Source organism: Protobothrops mucrosquamatus, unplaced genomic scaffold (genome assembly GCF_001527695.2).
Source record: "Protobothrops mucrosquamatus isolate PMUCROS unplaced genomic scaffold, P.Mucros_1.0 scaffold233, whole genome shotgun sequence".
Lineage (NCBI taxonomy): Eukaryota > Metazoa > Chordata > Lepidosauria > Squamata > Viperidae > Protobothrops > Protobothrops mucrosquamatus.
This window is the reverse complement of record NW_015386584.1, coordinates 878506-902254: the sequence shown is the minus strand read 5'-3', so window position 1 is coordinate 902254 and position 23749 is coordinate 878506. Positions and strand designations below refer to the sequence as shown.

The 23749-nt window shown below is 35.6% G+C and overlaps 1 protein-coding gene across 1 annotated transcript in view; it reads left to right on the top strand.

Moving 5' to 3' along the window:
- Positions 1-4031: 4031 nt before the first annotated feature.
- MTCL1 (microtubule crosslinking factor 1) overlaps positions 4032-23749 on the top strand; it is a 69885-nt gene continuing 50167 nt past the window's right edge. Inside the window, exons 1-2 of the mRNA XM_029283795.1 lie at positions 4032-4244; positions 6234-6392. Of these exons, the coding sequence (XP_029139628.1) occupies positions 4047-4244; positions 6234-6392 (357 nt within the window). The 5' untranslated portion in view covers positions 4032-4046. The remainder of the gene's footprint in view (positions 4245-6233; positions 6393-23749) is intronic.

Below are 23749 nucleotides of genomic sequence, written 5' to 3'. Positions count from 1 at the left end.
AATAAAATATGAAATGAAATGACTACAGATTGACAGTTTAGGTTTTGGCAAATACAGATTGACTGGGATTCTTCTTCTTCTTCTTGTGCCATATCCGTTATCGGATGTTGGCAATCCTGTTTTTATCAGCAGCCGCACAAAAAAGTGCTGCTGAGTTTTGTCCAAACCAGTCCCTTAGATTTTGAAACCACAATGTTCTTTTTCTGCCTGGACTTCTGCCTTCAATCTTTCCCTGGAGGATTAAATGGAGTATGCCGTATTTTTCTGGTGTCGCATCACATGTCCAAAATATTCTAATTTTCGTTTTTTAATTGTTTTGATGATTTCCCTTGGCTTTCCCAGGCGGCTTATCACCTCCTCATTTCTGATCTTGTCAACCCAGCTTATACGTAACAGCCGCCTGTAAATCCACATTTCAAATGCTTCTAGTCTCTTCAGGTGGCCTTCTGTCAGAGACCAACTCTCTACTGCATAGAGCAGGATAGAAAAAATATAGCATCTGACAAGCCTGGTTTTCAGTCTTAGGCTTATGTTGTGATTGCAGAAGACCTTTTTCATTTTGAAGAATGCTGTTCGAGCATCCCTGACTGGGATTAGATATAGTTAGAAGATCACACTTTATAATTCAGGACATGGAGAAGAAAGAACATAGTTGCTTTTATAGTTAAGAAGTATCTAGGAAGATCAGTACTTGGCTACAATGCAATCAGTGACTAAATAGTATCAGTTAGATTTTGTGGACAGTTCTTGAATATGACAGTCCACGTTTATGCTCTAACCACTGATGGAGAAGAAGAGGAGGTTGGTGAGTTTTATGATCAAATTCAACTTGAAAGTGACAGAACATGGAAGCAAAATATTCTGCTTGTGATTGGAGACTGCAATGCCAAAGCTGGAAACATTAAAGAGGAAAATGTAGTTGGATTGCATGGTTTAAAAATCTGAAATGAAACAGGAAACCAACTTAATTAATTTTGGCCATTTCAATTTTTATCATAGTTAACACTTTCTTCAAATAACCAAAATGACATCTCTATATGAGGCCATTAGATAGAGTATATACCGGTAGAAATCAATTTGGTTATACAGGTAGTCTTCATTTAGTGACAGCCTCATTTAGTGACTATTCACAGTTTGACAGTGATGAAAAAGTAACTTTGCCACCAACTTTCATATTTATCACCTTCACAGGTCTAAAAAGTAAAGTAAAGCTAAAGTAAGATAATAAGCACAGTTGCTATTTCACTTAGTTACTGCTTCGCTTAATGACCAAGTTTATTATTTTTTATTATTACTAAAAGGAATGGAAAGGCTCAGTTATAGCATCAAAGGCATGGCTGATGCTGTCTGTGGAACAGGTCTTGAACTGCCCACGTGCAAGATCCAAGTTAAATAAGTAAAAGAAAGCCAACCACTTTCCATGATACGATTTTGAACATATACCCATCATGTTCAAAGAGGGACATCGGGAATCACTTTGAAACCCTGAACCTCATTGATAAACCAATAAGTCAAACAAATGGATCATTGCACAAATCAAGCCATGCAATTCTCACTTGGAGCACAAATGATTATGCTTAAATTATCCTACTTCAGACACATTATGCAAAGACCTAGCTCTCTGGAAAAGGCTCTAATGATGAGAAAAGTGGAAGGAAAGAGAAAAAGAGAAGAACTAATAGTAAGGTGAATAGACTCTGTTACACTGGCTATAACTGCACCGTTGGAGGATCTAGAAGTTAGGGACAAATCTAAGTGTGTGGCCAATAAGTGTCGACACTGACTTGATGGCATATAATCAGACAGTATTTTTCTTAGGAATACTCTGAGCCAGTAGTGTCAGAAATACTGACTATAAACATACATAAGGATCCCTGGAGGTTGCATATTGACTTTGATAACCACATATTTCTTTTTTTATTAATGCATCAACACAACAATTGGATAGAAAATAGATTTAACACATAAAAAAGAAACAGTATTACAAATTTGACAATCTATATTCAATATTTGTGTGTGTAGATTGGAATGTTTTCCACCCCATTCTGAGCTTTTTCCTGGCCTACTTCCAAATTATCACACAAATAATTTCCACATCTCCTACTTCAACTTATCTCCTCTCTGCTATGTTCCTTCTACTTTCTGATATCTCATATGTGGGGAAAAAATATTTTGTGCAGCTTTTTCTAAACCAAGTACAAATTCGTGTAGCACAGTACAAGAATATTGTGCAAAGAGTAAATTGCAAATATATATAATAATGACATATTAAAATTTTAATGTATTTAATACACTTTTTCATGCGGCTGCTGATAAAAACAGGATCACCAACATGATCGCCAACGTCCGATAATGGATATGGCACAAGAAGAAGAAGAAGAAGAAGAAGAAGAAGAAGAAGAAGAAGAAGAAGAAGAAGAAGAAGAAGAAGAAGAAGAAGAAGAAGAAGAAGAAGATTTCTTAGTTAAAGTACAAAACATAGAAAGTATTATAGTACATGATATTAGGGTTGCCAGGTGTCCACTATTTGAGTGGACAGTCCGCTTTTTTCACATTATGTTCACATTATGTTCACTATTTTTTTCACAGATTACGTACCATTTCATCATAAAGCTTTTGAATAAAAAAAAAATGTCCACTATTTTTTTTCACAAAATAGTGGACATTTTTTTTTTATTCAAAAGCTTTATGATGAAATGGTACGTAATCTAAAGCTGTACAGTCTACTTTTTTTGCTACTTAACACCCCCCCCCCCCCCGCTTGTCCGCTATTTTTTGGAAGCAGACCTGGCAACCCTACATGATATACATGCTGGAAAATTTTTCTTTCAAGTCATTTTGGATTTCTGGCAACTGTTTCTTGCACTATTCTTGACAGCATATTTCAGAAGTGACTTGAAAATTCTTTCTTCCCAAGGGTGAGAAAAGTAACTGCCGTAAGATCATCCAAAGGCAGGACTAGGAACTTATCATCTCCAAGTTTCTAATCTGACACTTTAACTGTACCAAATGTACATGTCTACAGATTATAATACAAAGTCATAGTCACTGATAACTGCAGTCACTATTTTCTAACCATTTAGTCCTCCCTCCCTCCCTCCCTCCTTCCATACTAATGAAAATAAAAATAAAAAGGAAAACATACAAAATGCATTTGAATCACCGTTCTCTTTCATTTTTCCCTATTTGTTCCTTCTTCTCTGGATGTATTCTGAACTTCATTAACTTTTAATTATTATTATTAATTTAAAAATTGAAATTTTGATCACGAATGTCATGCAGCCTGAACAGATACTAATTCAACCTTTTTTGAAGGGAGTATAGAAATTACTTCAATCTGCTTTTATGCCTCGGGGGCTCTGAGGTCCAGAGTGGGTCAGCCACTAGTTCAAGGCCAATTGGCTACCTGCTGTTCAGGGAAAAGCACGAGCTTGCTACCTCAGCTTAACTGTAGCAGCCCAGGGTGCCTGAGGTTTCTGCAGAGCAGACTGAGAGGGAACTCCTGTCATGGTGATCTTTCTCAGCCTCCACTATGGCAACAATCTTTGCTGCTGCTACGGTATTAAGCTGAGGCAGGGAGCTGATGCAGGACTCCTTGCCAAGTTGCAAGCCCAGAGTTTTGGTGATTGGTGACTAAATTAATTATTTAGTTTTAAAACGTAATGTTTATATTTTGTTATATTTTTATTGTATTTTCTTAAATGTTACCCAGCTGCATTTTAATCCAGTTCAGCCCACACCTGGGACTTTTGTGGGCCACATGCAGGCTGCATGTTTGACACTTCTGCTCTGGTCTATAGAGTTGTTGTTTTCATTATTTCTTAAGAGGGAAATTATAAATTGTTTCAACATGCTTTTAATATAATTTCAACAGGAATTTTCCTGTAATCTCCACACTAAATAGAGATAGAGCAGCAGCTATAAATAATATTATGATACAAATCGAACAAAAAGCACATGTCTTTCAGTGGGAAATAAGCAACCGTTTGGATTTCTCTCACTGTTTTGGGTTATGACAGGATGAACTGGATGAACTCCGGGCTGAAATGGAAGAGATGCGTGACAGCTATCTTGAAGACGATGTTTACCAACTACAGGAACTTCGACGAGAGCTGGATCGTGCAAACAAGAACTGTCGTATCTTGCAGTATCGTCTCAGGAAAGCTGAACAGAAAAGCTTGAAAGTTGCACAGACGGGTCAGGTGGATGGAGAACTAATCAGAAGCTTAGAACAAGATCTAAAGGTAGGTGAAGAACTTAGACCTAGTGGTATTTAGGCAGAATAAAGTCTTCTGCCTAATTGCAAAATGTATGTTATCTTGACATTTCAGAATTAGAACGAGAATTACATTTTATATATGGGAATCAAAGAGTTCTTTGTATTGTAAATGTCAATTTATTTATTAATTTGATTTCTACCCCAATCTCATAACTCTGAAAGAATACATAGATATCCAAGTGACCCCTATGACAAAAATGTCTTACTTATAGTAGGTATGCTATTTCATGTATAGGACAACCAAGCTACAATTGTTTATGTATTGGTCATCTCACATTTTGATAACTATAATGTGTTCTATATGGGAAACTTGGGTCCCTTTTGGAAACAGTACCTTGTCTAGAATACAACAATGAAGTAGCTGACTGAGGCACCTGTCCATACACATTGATCAACTTGTTTTGAAATAACTGCACTTGATAACTTTGTTACGAAGCCAGGTTTAACCTAGGTTTTCATATATTGATATAACTTAATTCATTTATTCATATATTGATATAACTTAATTCATGTATTCATTTATTAGAATTATATTCTGCCTTTAGTTTGCACAATTCAAGGCAGTATTCATAATGCTCTTCTCTCCTGTTTTCCAATACTGTAACAACAACCCCATTGAGACCACAATAATTAATGGGTCTGGCCTATCATTAAATTTATCAGAGGAAAGCCTGCTACATATACTCAGACAGGCTTTTTCTATGGTGGTGTCTGCACTCTTCAATATTCTCATCAAAGTTTTGTAAGGCAACAAATATTACATGTTTATATTCAGTTGAAGATCAGTCTCTTTGCCTAGATTTTCCTTTTATGAATGTTGGGTAAATAGTTCTGTGCTGTTTCTTTCCTTTTTGTTCACTTTCTAATAAATATTTTAAATCTGTTTTTAAAACATATATTTAATAATTTTATGATATTGTTTTGAGATACTTAAAGAGATATGGAAATATATAAAATAAATAATGTAAAAGGGCATGTTTTAATACTGTATAATTGTACTTTAAAACTTAGAAACACTTCTTAAATGAGGTGCTACCTTTCTAATTTTAGGGAAATGTTCCTATGAAGTAGCATTGAAATATCCCTTCCATTATGTGTATTTTGAAGGACTGTGTTATAAAATGGTTCAGAACTGGCCCTAGTTTTTCATTGCTTGAATAAATACTTTTTCATTGCTCCAAATTGTACTATTAGACGAACAAAATACTACATGTATATAGCAAGGTTCCTTTCTACTATATTGTGATAGGTACTTTCTCTGTAATAATACAGATATTTTCTTAATTGAAAAAAATGGAAACCAAATTTTATATGATTTATTATGTTATACTAAATATGATATTAATTTGTTTTATACCTCAAGAACTTAACCTTGTAGTTTACATTAACTTAAGAATATTGTGGTATAATTAATTTAAGAATATTGTGGATAATACTATCTTCAAGTTTAAATTTGTTTAACGCTAATATATTACTACTACTACTATTATTACTACTAATAATATGTGATTATTAGCACATAATTGTATTTTTACAGTTAGCATTTTTCACTTTTCATTTCAGAATGAAACAGAAGAATTTAAAGAATTGAGGTATTATAGAAATAACATGTAAATCGTCTGGATAATGGACGGCTTTATTTAAAAGTTTTTATAGGATATTTTGGAGAAAGAAATGTATATATAATAATTGGCCATATTTGTTATGATCTCTGTTTTCTTATACTGGATTTGGAAGAGTTTTTTCTTTACCAGGAAGAGCACTTGTTCCTTTCATAGCACTTCAACCAGTGGAAAAGAGAAAAAAAATAATTTGTTGATATTTTCCCATGACTATGTACTACTTCCACATTGCTTTGTAGATTCAAACCATCATTTATCTATTCTTTATTTAGGTAATGAAAAGTCTTTTTAAGTTATTAAGTATGATTGTGTGCTTTTTAAAAAAAACATAGGTAGCCAAAGATGTATCTGTCAGGCTGCACCACGAACTGGAAAATGTGGAGGAAAAGCGTGCTAAAACAGAGGATGAAAATGAAGTTCTTCGTCAACACATCATTGAGGTGGAAATATCCAAACAGGCATTGCAAAATGAGCTAGATAAATTGAAAGAGGTAAGTGGCAACAACGTTACTTTGGGGATTAGAAATAAAGCGAAAAGCTGTCATAGCACTTGTCAATGCTTGCAGTGTGAGGGATATGGGCAGTTTTTAAATCTGATAAACAAACAGCAAATTGGATCCTATATTAAAACATACATCAAAATGACAAACTACAGGCATGGATCATTTAAAGAACAAATTAGTATAGAACATTTTAATTTGTTGTCTGTGGATCAGGCCACCAACTACTAATCACAGAAACACACATCAGGCTGATAAAGGAGAATATTTGTAGCTCAGGGTTGACATGAGGGGTCCTTGGTGCTCTCTGAGCTTGCTTGTTTTCTTGCAGACATTTCATTACCCAAACTAGGTAGCATCATCAGTGCTAATAAGGGATGGGGTTTGCTCTCAGTTTATATTCCAGTGGCTTGCCTTGTCAGTGTTGGTGGGAGTGGCCTTGGAGGGTTGTTTACTGTTAGCGTGACTGGCAGTTCCTTGATTGGAGTATTGTTTACTTGTTGATTGTTGGTCCGATGTTAATCTTGGAATTGCTCATCTGGGCGTCTATTGCTGGGGAGGTGTTTTTGGTCTTTTTGTTCATTTTTGTGACTTGTCGATTGTCTCTTTTGTACAGTGTGTAAATGTTTTTTATGTCTATCGATCGCCAAATAGGAAATCCCCATAGACCTCTTGAAGCAAAAAACACTGTAATAGTCTTCTGCCAATATATAGAAAAACTGCATGTCTCATAGATTGGAAAAGGTCTATCTACAGTGGAAAAGTCTACACACCCCTGTTAAAATGCCAGGTTTTGGAGATGTAAAAAATCAGACCAAGATAAATCCCATAATTTTTTTCTACCTTTAATATAACATATAAATTATACAAATGAACTGAAAAACAAATTGAAATATTTTAGAGGAAAAACTTAAAACTTACAACAATGTGGTTGCATAAGTGTGCACACCCTCTTATAAGTAGGAGTTTAGATCTAGGCAATCTCATCAAAGACAAAGATGAAAGTCAAATTGTCCAACCCGGTAGTATTACCTTATGATGTACACATGAGAGGGATATGCAAAAGCAAAAGGTAGAAGATTGGCTCCCTTGAGCTATGGTGCTGGACAAGATTGTTTTGCATTCCTTGGACAGCCAAGAGAACCAACCAGTACTAAAGGGAATCAAAGCAGAGAGTCCTGGAAGCAAGGTCATGAAACAAAAACTATCATATTTTGGACATTTCATAAAAGCTGATGCATCTATGCTGGGGAAAGTAGACAAAAGAAGAAGAGACTAACAGTGCGTGAGGGCATAGGCAGAATACCAGAAGCTACAGAGATGCACCTGCGAGAATTGCATAATGTGTGAGATAGAGAATGGCTTGGGAAACTTTTATCCATGGGGTCACCAGGAGTTGGCTAAAACTCAACAGAGCATGACAACAACAAATTCCTCTGTAATCTTAGTGGAATCCATTTTTATGTAACTTCTGTATATATTTAGTTATAAGAAAATCTGGATTTTCAATTGAACTGAAAATGCAACATTTTAAAAGATTAGTTGTTGATATACTCTACTTTTTCCTAACATGATGCTTTCCAGATGTTCAAGCTATTGTATGCTGGAAAGAAAAATGATGGCAAGAATATGTTCCTTACGTTTTACAATTAAGCCATGGTTATATAGTTCTGCACCACTAAAACTATTCCAACCATTAGTTTTTAACAAGATACTGTAGCATTTTTGTATGTTAAATGCTTTTCAGATCTCATTCATTTCTTGCTAACTTGTTTTACAGCATTATGTCAAGTCATTCTGCAGCTGCCACTCTATTTTTAATCCTCCTTACATTTTGTCTGTACAACAATATTGCCCTCAATAGAAAGCGGGATTTATTTTCTGGGCAACAACCATAGTGAACAGCTGATGGTAGTCTTTTATTTTGTGGGCCTTATGAAAGTAAAAGGATCATTAAGCGAGTAACATAAGAGCTAGATTTATTTCTGTAGTTAGAAATGCCGCAACCTCTTTTCTGCATGTTTTACATACTACAAATATAGAAGTGGAAAACTAGTTATATATTCAAAACATTTATTATAATGAATTTTGTTACTTAAAATGCATACCCATATTAAGAAACTTGAAACTGTGCTCATCTTTGTCCTAATGATACTAAACATGTGAAGAAAACACAAACACAAAACAGCAAAAGTAATCTTTAGCATCACAAAGCCCTGATTGTGGTTTTCTTGTAGAACTGTCTGTGATATTGTAGTGTTGCTACAAAAGAAGGGCAATTATACCATGGTACCAATCAGTTAATGAAGATTTATGACAGCTGTGTGCAACATGGTCCCATCACTTGATATTTTCTGAGCTATTATTTGAAACAAATAAGGGAATAACAAATTTCTGAACCAAGACATTCATTCTTTGCATTGATTCACAAGCATCAAATAAGTGTTAAATTACATAGTTAACAACTTTTTCAAATGCCTTCCTTAAGAATATAGTTATAAAGAATGATGAAGCTGTAAAGCATAATAGTTATAAAGAATGTCACAATCACAGCAATGAGCATGTGCTACCTCCTAAAAGGCAAATGTATCTACTATTCCAACCAGTTCTGTGTTCTACAAGTAATCCTTGAATTACAATGGCAGTTGGAAGCAGAATTTCTATCATTAAGCAATGCAATTGTAAAGTGTAACCATGTTGTTTATTGACAGCAATCCCTGCAGTCCAGGTTGCTGCCATTAACTGAATCCCACTATCATTAGATGAGGAAATTTCCTGTTGCCTTCCCACAACCAAAGTCATTGGTGAAGGCTCATAGGCAAGATAGTGGCTTCTGTCAACAGGGGAAGGGAGCAAGGAATGGGCAGGGGTGTTGGGAATAGTGCACAAGAGACACCCTGCACATTAGGGAGGATGCGAGAGGCACTGCATGGGTCAAGGAGAGTTTGTGAGAAGTGCTGCATGGGTTGGGGATTGTACATGGGGCTAATCGGGGGATGTGCAAGTGGCTAGTGCAGCATAAACACAGAGGGATTTGGGAAGACTGCATGATCAGGGGAGATTTACTGCAGTAATTTGTAATCTTCCCTGCTGACTTTCCCTTCAATTTTTGAGGAATCCAGCATGAAAGATTATGTGATTGCAGGACACTTGACAACTGGTCATAAGTGTGAACAAGTTGCTAAACATCCAGTCAAAGTTGCATGAACACAAAAGTGCTGGGTTGGCTGGAATTCCAAGGACCAGTCGTAACCACCATTCATTCAGTTCCATACTAACTTCAAACAGTTGCTGAACAAATGGTCATAACATGAGCCCTACCTGTATATGTTGAGTCATAAATAACAATTATTAGGCCAAATATCAAGAACATATTCATCTGTTTGCACTACTTCAAGTAATCAGAGTTTCAAAGGAATTGATGTAAGGAGGATATGTATGCATAAAGTTGAATAGTTTTATTTCTAAAGTGCTTTTCAAGTAAGTCAGAATAGGTATCTGAAGGCTTCAATTCTTTATTTATTCCAATAGGTACTAAAAGGTTTTAAACCATACAATACTATTCTACTGGTTATTCAAGGATGCTGTGCCTTCTTTGCTACCTTTATTGCTATATGAACAGTAAAAGAATGAGTTCTAAGCTATGTTCAGTTTTCTTATTTGCACTGAGTTTCCTGAGATCTACTATTTAAACTCTTTGTTTTACTCTAACAATTCCTTCAAAAATGTTCTAAAAAAGAGGGAACAATCTGTGAGCTATTAAGATTGTTGGCTGAGCAGTACAAAAATAGCCAGGGAAATTAATGAAGCCTGGGAAAGTGGCCCCTTGTCAATCAACAGGAGTGCCGATTTACCACCAGCTTATCAGGTATTTAAGAGGCAAGGACTTGGCAGCACAAGGAAAGAACAGCCAACAACTTAATAACTGGCCATCAACACTCCAAACAATGATCAAAAAGCCACATACAACCAGGCACCACATAAATATTACATATAGAATAACCCAAAGCACACATTCTGGTGAGAGAGAAGTTCCCTCAGGATGGGCTCCAGCACGAGTCCGAAAGCTCGGAAGACTAAACCTCTGGTCCCGGGACTGAGCCAGATTGAATCCTGCAACATTATCCTGGGACACACATATTTGCCTTCATTCATTGTAGCCAACTTTCCAGGTCTCTGTCTTATTACAAGTTCATTATCCTCATTCATACATCATAAATGTTTTATTTTTATCAATTTAGCATTAATAACATTAATAAGATGGAGGATAGACTTGTAGGGAAATGTGGCTTCTGATCACTTGGTCAATTTTTAGCAATTTTCCCTTTCTTGTGCCAGTCTACTTCACTGCTACATTTTCATTGGAGAAGGTTTTTTTTTATTTAAAATTTATTGCAATAGTTTTTATGCCAGCCCCCGCGCCAATATATATTTAGCTATTCATTCTCTCCCAATATTTATGAAACTTGTGACCATTCCAATAGTTATACTGAAATTTGTAGGGGCAGGGAGGGTCAGAGATTTGGATCAGTGTTTATTACATCCCAATTAGTAGGCTAATAGTTAGGGATTCAAAAAGCTATCATAATATTCTCTCTTTATAATATGCTATCTTGCTACAGATACGAAAAAGTCTTCTGACAAACTGATGGGCTGCTGCAGGTAGTTGCCTCTGGTATTATTTGTAAATAATGTAGCCTGGAGCTTAATCATCAATATGACTAATTCCTCCAGGTTGTAATGGGGGGAAATCATAGAGTATAATCCTAAACATTTACCTTGGAGCAATTTCCATTGAATTTACATCACAGAAGATCTATATTAAGTAGATAAGTCAATTATTTATAGAACATGTTTTAAACTGGTGTCTTTATAGTAATGCAGCAGAAGACTGCCCCTTATTTCATTACTACTTCTATCACTGACAGGATAATAGTAGAAAACAAATCAACTTTTTTATTTTTTAAAAAAGTTGAATTACTTCATCTCATAATTAACCAAGCTCAGTGGTGAGATTCAGCCAGTTCGCACCAGTTCGGCAGAACCGGTAACTAATTTTCTGTTGCCCAGGCCCAGAATGGACTTCCGGAAGCGGCATCCACACAGAGAACTAGTTGTTCACATATTTGAATCCCACCACTGACCAAGCTAAAAACTTTAATGCAGCAATGCTTTATATAACAATACATCAGGTGTTATAAGAAGGGAGTCAGAGGTCGACATAATTTAATATAATTTATCTGTAGTTTAGTATGACCAAATTATTTACAAAGGTCTGGTTTAAGAAAATCTTCTTGAATTATCTTAGAAGAATGTTACCCTCCATGTAAAACATTCATAAAATCTTGGAAAAACTATGGGATTATTTAAAATAATAAATCTATGAGTTTTAGTGTCTAAAAGATAATTAGAAGTACAATATATAATATTATAAAATTTTATTGTTTTTATATATGTATGTATTTTTTTGCCCTGATGTCTTAGACAAAAATAACTTAAACTTTATGTAACAGGTTTCAAATACATAATCTTAAAGTGAGTACAGCATGGGAATCATTTTATAAAACATATTGCTTTCCAGAACTGATGCAGATTTATCCATCACACATTAATATAATCCTCTAAATAATCCTCTAAATCAGCCTTTCTCAACCTTTTCACCCTAGAAGAACATTTGAAATAATTTTGAAGTCTCGGGGAGCCCCTACATAAAAATAGAAAACATTCAAAAACTCATTGTATATAATCCATATTTTACAATATTTACAACAACAGCAAAGTGGCAGGCCAGCAACTGAGTTGCAGTGCACAAAAATTGCCAGCACTGCAACTGCTCAATGTGCAACTGCTATCAGTGCTAGGAGCTAGAACAATGACAGTGCTTTGCCTTTTGGGAGAAATTTCAAAATATTACAGATTGAGCTGTTTGATTTGATAGACTCTATGACCATAAGATATGCAACCTAAGTTCAGGTAGTCCTTCTTTAGTGACCACACTAAGTAAAGCAGTCATCAAGTGGGAAATCATATGAATGCAACTATGCTTTCCTTTTCGCATTTCCCTGTCCTTTGGAATGGTCACCAGGTGCTGATAGCCAGATTACAGCGCCTGCTTGTTTTTTTACCTTTGGCTTTTATTTGCTTCCTGACCATTTCCCCCCCTTCACCCTAGCATTGGGATAATTTGCCAGAAGGGAATCTATGTTTATATTTACATTCATTGGAGGGGAAAGGATTATAAGATAGTAAGGAGGCACCTAAATGCAAATACACATTAAAAGGAATACAATGGCACTGGCAATCTAAAGCCCATTATGCACACAGACATTGAATTCTCCATTGTGTGTCTGCTTACTTCCCCCTTGTGTGTCTTGTAATCCCTCCCTCTCCGATCTCTCTGCTCTGTGAGGAGAGAGAAGGGGGGGGTACAAATCAGGCACAGGAGAAGTTGCCTATAGAGATGGTTTGGTTTTTTTCCTTTTCTCCCATGCTTGTTTATTTAAGCAATCTCTTGGCTCTGTGGGGAGAGGAAAAAGCAAAAACTAGTAACTTCTGTAGGCAATCTCATGACCTATTTTTTTCTCCCCCCCCCCACTCGCACACAGGAGAAATTGGAGAGGAAGGGATTACAAGGGAGTGAGCAGGCATACAATGAAGAATAAATCAGTCTATTTGTGTTACATGCTCATGGCTCCTAGTCCTGAGCATGCTCTGAGCTGCCGGCATTACTGAATTGCATTTCTTTCAATGTGAATTCGCCATTGTATACTTTCTTGTAATCCCTTTCTCTCCAATCTTGTACATTCTGCAAAAGAAAAAGAAAACAGGTCAGACACAGGATATATTCTGACTGTAATGGTGATCACATGATTATGTGATGCTGCAAAGATGGTAAATATGAGCATTGGTCGTAATATTATTTTTTCAGCATCATCATAATTTCAATCAGTCACTGAAGAAGACAGTCATTAAGCAAGGTCTATCTGTATCCCCGGTGTGCCGAATAGCAAATCGGAATATAGTCTCAGCATAAGCATGGATTCTTTCTTTTCTAGTTCCATTGTGCTTTAATTTTTATTTTTCCTTTGGCCAAATTGGCTGGAAATTATGAGATTTGATATCTAATATTTATGAAAGCACTGAATTGGGAAAAGCTAAGCAAAACAAATGGCTTTTGCTTTAGGTTCTTCCTCTAGTTTGATAGAAATTGAAGAATAAATACATTTGGAAGGTTTCCCAGATTGTTAAAATTATAAATATTTCATACTTCATAACAATTTATCATGTAAAAGCTAGCATCTTTGTGATTATAAATGCTAGTAACTTTAAATTAGAATTGAGACGAACAACTTAACATTTATGTTAGATTTTAGTTTCTGAACATTTTTAAAACCCAGGATACAACATTGGTGGTTTTAACTAAAATATATTACTTAGTTGTTCATTTGTTACAAATGTATTACTTTCATAAAGCATTTGATCAGTTTATTAATACTTATTCATACTTTCTTTCCTTAATTAGAGATCTACCTACTGTTCTGCTACCTGTGAGTGTATGTTCCCTAATCTAAACTAATGAGTGGTCATCAGGTCCAAAAGCATTAAGCAGCAGGTCTATGTAATGGCTTCAGCAGCAGGGTAACATAATGGGGGAGTTATAGTTTGGCAGAACTGGAAGGAAAGCTTTGCAGGGTACAGGAAAGAAGATGGAGGCAAACAGAAATGCCTGACTTTAGAAACAGGGTTTGGCAAAGTTAGCAGGATGAAATAAGAAGGATAGAAACTAAACATGAGAGGGCAGGGTTTAGCAACAAGGTTTGGCATGGCAGAAAAAAAAAAAGGAAAGTGAGATTTCCTTTGTGTTGAACTTGACTACAAGTTGATGGTTTTCTTGACAACAACAAATTTTTTTGCTAGTGCTTCCATCCAGGGATGAATGAATGAGGGTGTGTGTTTGTTTGTGTGTGTGTGTGTGTGTGTGTGTGTGTATAGATAGATAGACAGAAAGACAGACATACTCATTTTTGCAGTTTAGCCTGCAAGGCTGGGATTAGCTGGCAAAGTCCCATATTAAATAGGTCCTGTTATGTTTTTCAAGATTATGTAGATGTCAGATAGGTGCTGTCACCTCTTTGCGTAGCGAACAAGCAAATGAGTAAATACAGTTTTATTTTGATTAATATTAATACTTGTGGGGTGGTTTATAACATAAAGCCAAGCTTAGAAGAGTCTGAAAATAGTCTAAAATTGTGTCTTCTAATTGATAAGAAGAAATAATAACTTTAATTAATCTTGGGAGTGAATAAGAATGCTGAAAATGTAGATCTGTTGGAAATTCCAGCAAGCCTTACTGGCTAAAGCTTATATATTCCTTGTAGATAAAACAGACAAAGACACACACACACACACACACACACACACACACCACTGCAGCAAGTAAATGTCATGCATTCTCTTAACAGCTCGTCTCTACTTCGATTGTGTTCTAATTTTCACACTGTAAATTTTTTACAAAAAAAACCTGAAATCCCCATGGCTCACGCTATTAAGAGAGCATCCCAAGTATTCAAGGTTTAAGGGAGTTTGCCCATAATAACTTCACTTATGTATGCGGTAATAACATCCTCATCTGAAAAATATGAGGTGTGTCTTGATTTTTTATAATAGCATTAGATCATAATAGTCAGAGTACTGGTCAAAAGTATTTAGTGTTAGAAGTTCTACACATCCCAGAAAAAAAGTCAAATCTGAAATTACTTGAAGTGGAAGACATGCAGAGCAAAGATGAAAGAAATTTATACAGCTAAAGAAGAACTTGCAGAAAAAAGTAACAGAAAGTTATTTGATAAAAAATACTTGGCAGAAACTTTCAGAAACCATTTGATTTCAAGACAAAAGGTGTAATCTAGATCAGGGGTCCCGAACTCCTGGGCCACAGATCGCTATTGGTCTGTGGCCTGTTAGGAACTAGGCCGCACAACTGAAGGTGAGCGGCAGACAAATGAGGAAAACCAAAATCATTCCCCCCCCCATCCATGGAAAAATAATCTTTCACAAAAAGGTTGGGGGCTGCTGATCTAGATCTCCTGTAGAAGAAGGCTGTTCAAAACACAAGTTCCTTCAACAATCCCACTAAGACAAGATTATTTAATGATATAGCCACCTTGAAGTAGTCAAAACCTGCACTTTGAATTTTATCTAGAGGCCTATTGTCAAGTAGTACAGAGTCTGTAGCAACAGAGATACGTGTGTGTAGCAGCTTTCAGTCACCAGCAAGCAGACTACTGTGTTTTCTACTAAATACAGCTTCTAAGTAATCTTCAAAGTCAGTAACATGCAGAGCACATTACAACAATCTATATAAAAAGTAATTCCTTGAATAAAATCCTAACCAAAGTCCATACCTTCCATAACTTTAAACAAAAAAAGCAGGTTTCAAATTATCAAAAGCTTTCTCTGCATCTAACAAGATTAACATGGCTTGTTTTTCATTATGTTGTTTTAAATATTCTATCATATCTGGAACTGTTCTCACATTATTCCTGTAGGTAAAAATCCATGTTGATCTTCATGAATAAACTCTTATAAAATCTTTTTAATCTACCGTACCATATGAATACTTTATAATCATTATTCAAATAAGAAAATTTGTCTGTAGCATGGTTAAGTATGAGAGAAGTAATTCAAACTTTGTTTTTATGTATAACCGTGGCAAAACCTCTGTTTGCATAAAAGTAGATGGACGTACAAATGTCTATAATAGAAGAATGGATAGTGAAGTTAATGGAATTGGCAGAGATGGCAAAATTGACAGCTTTGATTAAATACTTTGACCAATTTTATTTCTACATATACACCAGTTTGGGAGTTTTGCAAGAAACTGAACGAAAATTTGATTTTGGGATTTGATTACATCCCAATTTATATGGGATTCTGGAATTAACGTTGACTATTGTGAACTTTGGACTAAGAATTTAATGCATTTTTAACTATATCTCTACCAACGAAATTATTATTTTTTTATTCTGTTTATTCTGTCTTTGAACTTTTATCTTGATTTTTTTCCTGACTTTTCCTTTTTCCTTTGTTTTGCTCATTTATTTATTCATCTATTTATATATACTCATTCATTTATCTTTTATTTTTTTTAAAAACTTCAATAAAGAATTTAAAAAGAAAGAAAATTGGACTTTGAAGAAGCAGGATAGAAACAGTACTAATGCTTTTGAACTTTCATTTGGAGAACACTTCTGGGAATACCAGGAATAGCCAAGGAAACAAAACAAAATAAAACAAAACAAAACAAAAAGATCCATCATGCAAATCGCCCAGTGTTCTCATTTGAGGCACAATTCCAGATTCAAATTATCATACTTTGAACATATTGTGCAAAGATCTAACTTTCAGGAGAAGTCAATAATGCTTGCAAAGGTGAAAGACAAGAAAAAAAAAGATGACCAGTAAGGATGACTACTATAAATGTTCTATTATAGTTAAGTAGTAATGTGTGCAGCATTAGAGAACCTGAAGTATCACGTTGGGGACAGATGAAGCAAATCTATTTATGTGGTCACTAAGTCAAGAAAAAAATGATGGCATCTAATCACTAAATCAATCAATTAAAATTTGCCATTCCAGATTGAAATCATGCAATTGTGTGATTTACTCTTTCTGTCTGGATATAGGAAACTTAAAAAAATGTTTTTAATGTAGTATATAGCTAAAGAATTTTTTTACAGGGTATTAGCATTAGATTCAGTGTTCATAAATCATTTTTAAAAATAATATAGGTATTTCTGTTATTACAATATTGAAAACAATTGCTTCAGTAGTAACTTGAAAATTGTACTAATTATCAACAAATGTAATTATAACCTATAGCTACCTGCATATTGCCTTACATATATAACTTTAAATCTTCTCAATATTTTCCTTCATTTTCCTTAATATCTTCTTGAATATCTGATAAAATTCCTGATAAAAGAAATGATTTACTTAAATGTGTAATTTAAGTAAAGAATATCATAAAGTGTAAGATTCACTATTGTAGATTTAATATATGGAGCTTCATTTCTTTTAAGGTAGATAAATTCTGAATTATCTTGAGCATTCATTAATTGTTGTGGGACAAGAGAATATTAATGGAAATACATGCTTGGCTATTAAGAGGAACAATCTGCCCCCAATTCGCTACTATGATGCCTATATTTGCCACTTCCTGGTATTTTCTGGTTTTGTTTGCATGCTCTGATATATTTTTTAAAAATGATATATTAATTTATATGGCTGTCCATCTCACCAATGTGACTCTACATACTTCTGTGCATTGACTCACATTCTAATATACTCACATATAGAATATGTGGCCGCTGGAAAACTGATAAATCTTGTAATGGTGCAAGATCTTAAATATATATTGAAATAAATTAGTGAACATTAGCGTTAGTGATGAAAAATAGTAAAATAACAAATATGATACCTCTCTCCTCAAAATATGCTCTTGCTTCATTCTACTTAATGTTATGATCAGTCTTGTTAGGGTTATATATATATATATATATATATATATATATATATATATATATATATATATATATATATATATATATATATATATATATATATATATATATATGAGTCTTTGGTCATTCGGGTTTTCTCCCGTGTAAGATTAGAAGTATCATAGCGACGTTTCGATGAAATCACATTCTAATCTTACACGGGAGAAAACCCGAATGACCAAAGACTCACATATAAACACCCGTGAAAACCTCAAAAAACATATATATATATATATATATATATATCTGTGGGAATATAGTGTTTCAGAAATGGTGCAGTAGGGCTGCAAATTGAATAAGGAAAATCCTCTGCTGTTAGAGAGATTATGGATAGGCTTCTTTTCAGAGTGTCACAGAAGGACATGGAAATAGGCAAGATTTAATCCTGCTCATTTTTTCCATGTGGCTGTTAGAACGTCTGAAAGGCTAAGATTAGATTTGAAAGCTTTCTCTAGCTTCTGAGTTAAATCAGAAGTCATAACAGATAGTGTATAATGTTAGTCAAAATAGCAAAGCCTTTACCATTGATAATTTAATCCATATATAAGATTATATTTGGTTATGCATTTTAGATGCATATGATGGCAGATATGTCTAGAACAGTGGTTCTCAACCTTTTTAATGCCGCGACCCCCAACCAGTCGTAAGTCGAGGACTAAACCGGTCATACGTCGAGGACTAAACCGGTCGTAAGTTGAGGACTAAACTGGTCGTAAGTCGAGGACTACCCAACCGGTCGTACGTCGAGGACTTTCCCTGCCCAGGAGCGCCGCGCATGCGTGATTCCACCCCCTGCGCCGGCCGAGGCGTAGCTGGCAAGCAGCAGAGACAGAGCAGGCTGACCACCAGCTGGCCCAGCTCAAGGGAGGTAAGGCACCCGCCGGAAAAGGGGAAAAAAATGGCGGACAGCCTTGCTTGGCGACCCCCGTGAAATGGTCGATCGACCCCAAATGGGGTCGCGACCCATAAGTTGAGAACCGCTGGTCTAGCACTTATTGGTTGCTAGAAGAGACAGTCAAACTAGATGATAAATGAATTAGCGATTAGATCCCTGATTCATCTATATAAATAAAAATGTAAATGTTCGTTTGTTCAAAATCTTAAATCTCCAAAAGTTCTTCACCGATTGCTTTGAAATTTTGACACAACGTTGCATTTGAATACGCGCGTGTTTTTATATACCTACTATTATATAGATGTCACACCTGTGACAGGTAAAAACATGATATATTACAAACGTGTGCTTTCTCTTTTCTTTTCCATTTAACCAGACTGAGCCACAGCAACGCGTGGCTGGGTACAGCTATTTAAAATATAACCATCGGAGTTGTATGTGAGGATTCTGGCCTGTTAAGAAAGAAAGATAGTCTGTTCTTTCTGACACTATTTCTCTAATCTTAAAATACTTTCCCTCTATTTGCCTGTTTCTTTGTAAAATGAAATGTTGTGCTAGTTTTAGCATTAGAAACTACCGGTACTCTTAAAAGGTTTTCATGCTTGAGTTTCTTCAAGCAGAAATAAATATACATGAGTGACATTTAAGATGCAAAGGATCATTCTGCCATTTGCATTTCAAAGCAATTGCAGCAAGAACTGCTTCAAGCATTGAGTAAAATACCTCCTTTTTCTATTGCTTCTTCTAATCTAGATAGAATACAAAAAACAGCAGATAGAACTGAAGCTGGGGCTTTGACTCTGATCACTTAATAAAACTACACATGACATGCAATCAAGTCTGTGTTACATTCAACCAAAAGGTGATGGTTCTGACTAAAAGTAAATTGGAGTGGGGAGGGATTATAGCTGCTTCCTTTGTATTCTTCAAGGTGATATATACGATTTTCTCCATTTAAGTGTCACAACAACCATGGAAGGTAGGTTTTACAAAAAGATGGTGGTTTGCCTAATGCCAGCCTCTTCGGTATCTGCTACATTAAAAGTGGTTCTTTTGCAAGCATAATTTTCACAAAGTTCTCTTATGTGAGATTTATTGAGATGGATTAAAGTATTTTTAATTTAGAAGTGATATTATTCCATGTATAATAGATTGAGACTTGAAATGAAACAATAAAGAATTTGCAACTGGTTGTTTACATAATAACTTGTTGAATCTATCAATATGGTAATCAACTTTTACATCTAAGACTACCTATTGAGCTGATTGTTTTTCATCTAAATCTCTCTCATCCTATATACTCTACTTCTCCAATCACTACACTTCATTGGCTGTCTTGCAAAACAATTCAGGCCTTTTCCAGCATATTAAATAACTTATCCAATGCTTCATGTTGGTTGAACTTTAGCCCAGATCAGTGGCAGCATTTGGATAACCTTGGCTGATCTAGAAAAGCTATGTAGATCAGATATTAGTGTAGGGATAAATGGAATGGAATGGGAATTTGCTGTCCAGCTGTTGCCAAAATTCCCAATATATTGTTCATACAGTCAACAAGAACTAAACTTGATTCAAAGGAAACTTTATTTTACTCTAATTTACTTGAAGTATTTTTGGTTGCCAAAATATACATTAGCTTAGGTTGGTATATCTTGAGCACATTCTTGTTCATGTTGTTTTCCCACTTTCCAGGATAACAGTGCTTAATTTTTCTTTCCCCTACTCTAATCTTTGACCCACTGAATATAGTGTGACTATTTGTATTGCCAAAAAAGAGCCAACCGAAATAATTAAATCCTCTTCTGCCAATAGAGTATGAGACCAAAATGCAAGTTATAGTGAAGGAAAACTATAAAACTATCTTTGTCCCATGTTGTGCTCCAGTATGAATCACATCCTGATCTGATAATCTCTGTTGGGCAGGGAAATTCATTCATGGTCAGAACTGTGCAATTTTAAATAGTTAATTATCAATATACACTTTTACATAATTAAAGGCTATGAAAACTCTTGCTAGATCAGAAAATATATATGTTTTAACCATAATATATAGGTAGTCCTCGAGTTTTGACCATAAGCCTGACCATTAGGGTTGGAAGTCAAGACAAACATTAAGTGAACTGCCTCAAGTAACAACCCCCCCCCCATCCCAGCTCTTCCCAATGCATTTGTTAAACAAACATCCGGGTTGTTAAGTGGAGCATGGGATGCCTCGGGTGGGTGAGACTGTGGGAGGCCGAGTGCAGGCACAGGCCCACCTGCATTGGGCCTCCCAAGGCTCCCATCCTGTGAAATACCACATGCTTTGCTCCCTGCCCCTTGGGATCCCCACAAGCTTAGATACATCCTCCCTACACCACCCTGTCACAATTGCACACTTACCTTTCAAAGATCCTCAGAGCTCAGGAGGTCAGGGAAGGAGGACAGGCCGCTCTGTTGCTGGGCCATGTGGTACAATGGAGAAGAACTTATGCTGGTTTTCCATTCATTGCTAATCTTATCTCCCCCAACATTAGCTACACTAGTGCTGCTAATGCTGGGGGAACTAAGGCTAATGCTCGGCAGGAGAGATCCTGCCGGTTTTTCTTTAATTGCTGGTCTTAGCTCCCCCAATATTAGCTACGATAGCCCTACTAATGCTTGGGGAACTAAGGCTAGTACTAGCAAGGAAAAGAAGTTCTGATGGCTTTCCTTTCAACGCTAGTTTTAGCAGCTAGCATTGGGGGAGCTAAAACTAGCAATGAAAGGAAAACTGGCAGGACTTCGCCTTGATTGTGCCATGTGTCCTGTCCTCCTTTCTTACCCCAAGTTCCTGAGTTCTGGCTATAAATGAGATAAATGAGCAAATGACGACTGGGGGTGGGGAGGAGTTTGTGGAACCCAGTGGGATGGCAAAGCAGGCCCAGTGCCTGTAGGAACCTGGCAGGACAGGATAGGGGGAAAGTAGGTAGAGTGTGTGTGCTTGATGTGCCTCTGCCGTCGATCATAAGGAAGAACTGCAGGGATATTGCAGTGGATGTAACTTTAGCACTGGATCATGAGTACCTGTTGGAGTGTCTGTTATAACTTTGAATGGTTGCTAAGCGATCTGTCATAAGTTGAGGACTACTTGTAATATTAATTTAGATATTCTTCAAAATGTGTGGCATTATATAATGTATAATTTAACAAAAATAGTCATGTAGCTTCATGAATTGAGTTGCAGTATGCTGGAAAAGAGAAATAAGAACAAAAAATAATATTGACTCATTAGAACTCACAAAATATTTACTCTATGCAGGGTATGGTATCTACTTTAGACACTTGATAAAAAGCTCCAAAACAGTTAAATTTATCAACAGAGAACTATTAAAAAAACCCAGAATAGTGCCAGAAAAAAATAGCACATATACTTTACATCAAATCTAATTCACAGGTTTAATGATTAGGAGTTGACCTAGACCAGGGGTAGGCAACCTTGGCTCTTTTATGACTCGTGGACTTCAACTCCCAGAATTCCTGAGCCAGCCATGCTGGCTCAGGAATTCTGGGAGTTGAAGTCCACGAGTCATAAAAGAGCCAAGGTTGCCTATCCCTGACCTAGACAAGTACTAGTCAGCTATTTATTTGTTTGTTTGTTTGTTTGTTTGATTATTGACTATCCATCTTAGCACCATCATTTGTTTACTTTGATAAAATTAAAGATCTATTTATTTTAGTTTACATTATCAGATTAATATAGAATTTTATACTATTAAAAATATTCAAGTTACAACTCCTTTCTCTTTTTAAAAATTACAGCTATTGAAGATTTTAGCTCACTTTGAACTAGTACATGTATCTGAGAAAAAAATACTACAATTTTGAATCCAAGATTTTTTTTATTCTTTTGTGTTTTCAGTTAGCCCTCATCCTCTTCCCTACTAGTATTGCACCTGTTCCATTTTCAGGAATGTCACTAGGGGCTACAGGAAAAATGTATTTTACCTCTCTAAACAGAGATAGAACTCTGCACCTTTATTTGAATTCATATTTTTTTATACAGAATCCTCTTTTAAGTTTCATTGGTAGAAAGTTGAAACTATTTCTGGCTCATTTGTGCTATGAGATTTGGACAAAATTAATATAACCAAGCAAGATAGTGCAAGTACATTTGCAATAAACAATATTCTTCCTGCTGCAAGCAGTACATGGATAGATGAATAAAGTAGATTATAAAGATTATCTGAGACATGTCCTCTGCAAAGAGGATTATAGTGGTTTATTCCACCTCTCAGAATTTCTAATATTACATAGCAAGAATGGGTTATGTTGGTCTGGAAAAGCTGAACTATTGTCTATAGTTCTAAAACTTTAAATCATAAGTTTACACTGAATATGATTGCTACTTTGAAAACAAATTAGACTACTTTTTGTTTTCATTTTTATTTTAGAACTCTGCCTTTTCTGTTTTTATGATACATTGTCTTGGAATTAACAATATATTGTTTTGTCTTCTGGTGGATTTAATGTGCCAGCACAGCTAGAAGTGTTTGCTTTCTTTGAATAAAAGAAACTATATACACTGGAACATTAATGAGCAGGGGATTGGACTAGAACAGATATGTCAAACTCACGATGTCACGTGATGTCATGTAACGTATAGGGACGGTTTTGCCATTGCCGGCAATGGGGTGGATTCGGCTTCCGGGTGATGTGTCCGGCCCACAGGCCAATAGTTTGACACCCCTGGACTAGAAGATCTCCAAGGTCCCTTCCAACTATGATAATAATAATAATAACAATAATAATAATAGAACTGCAAATATTTTATGATGATATGTAATCAAAGTTACAGTCTATAATATTAAAATAAACAGTGTTTCTGAATAAACAGTTATGCATCCAGTCTGCAATTTGCTTCTTAAAGTTTT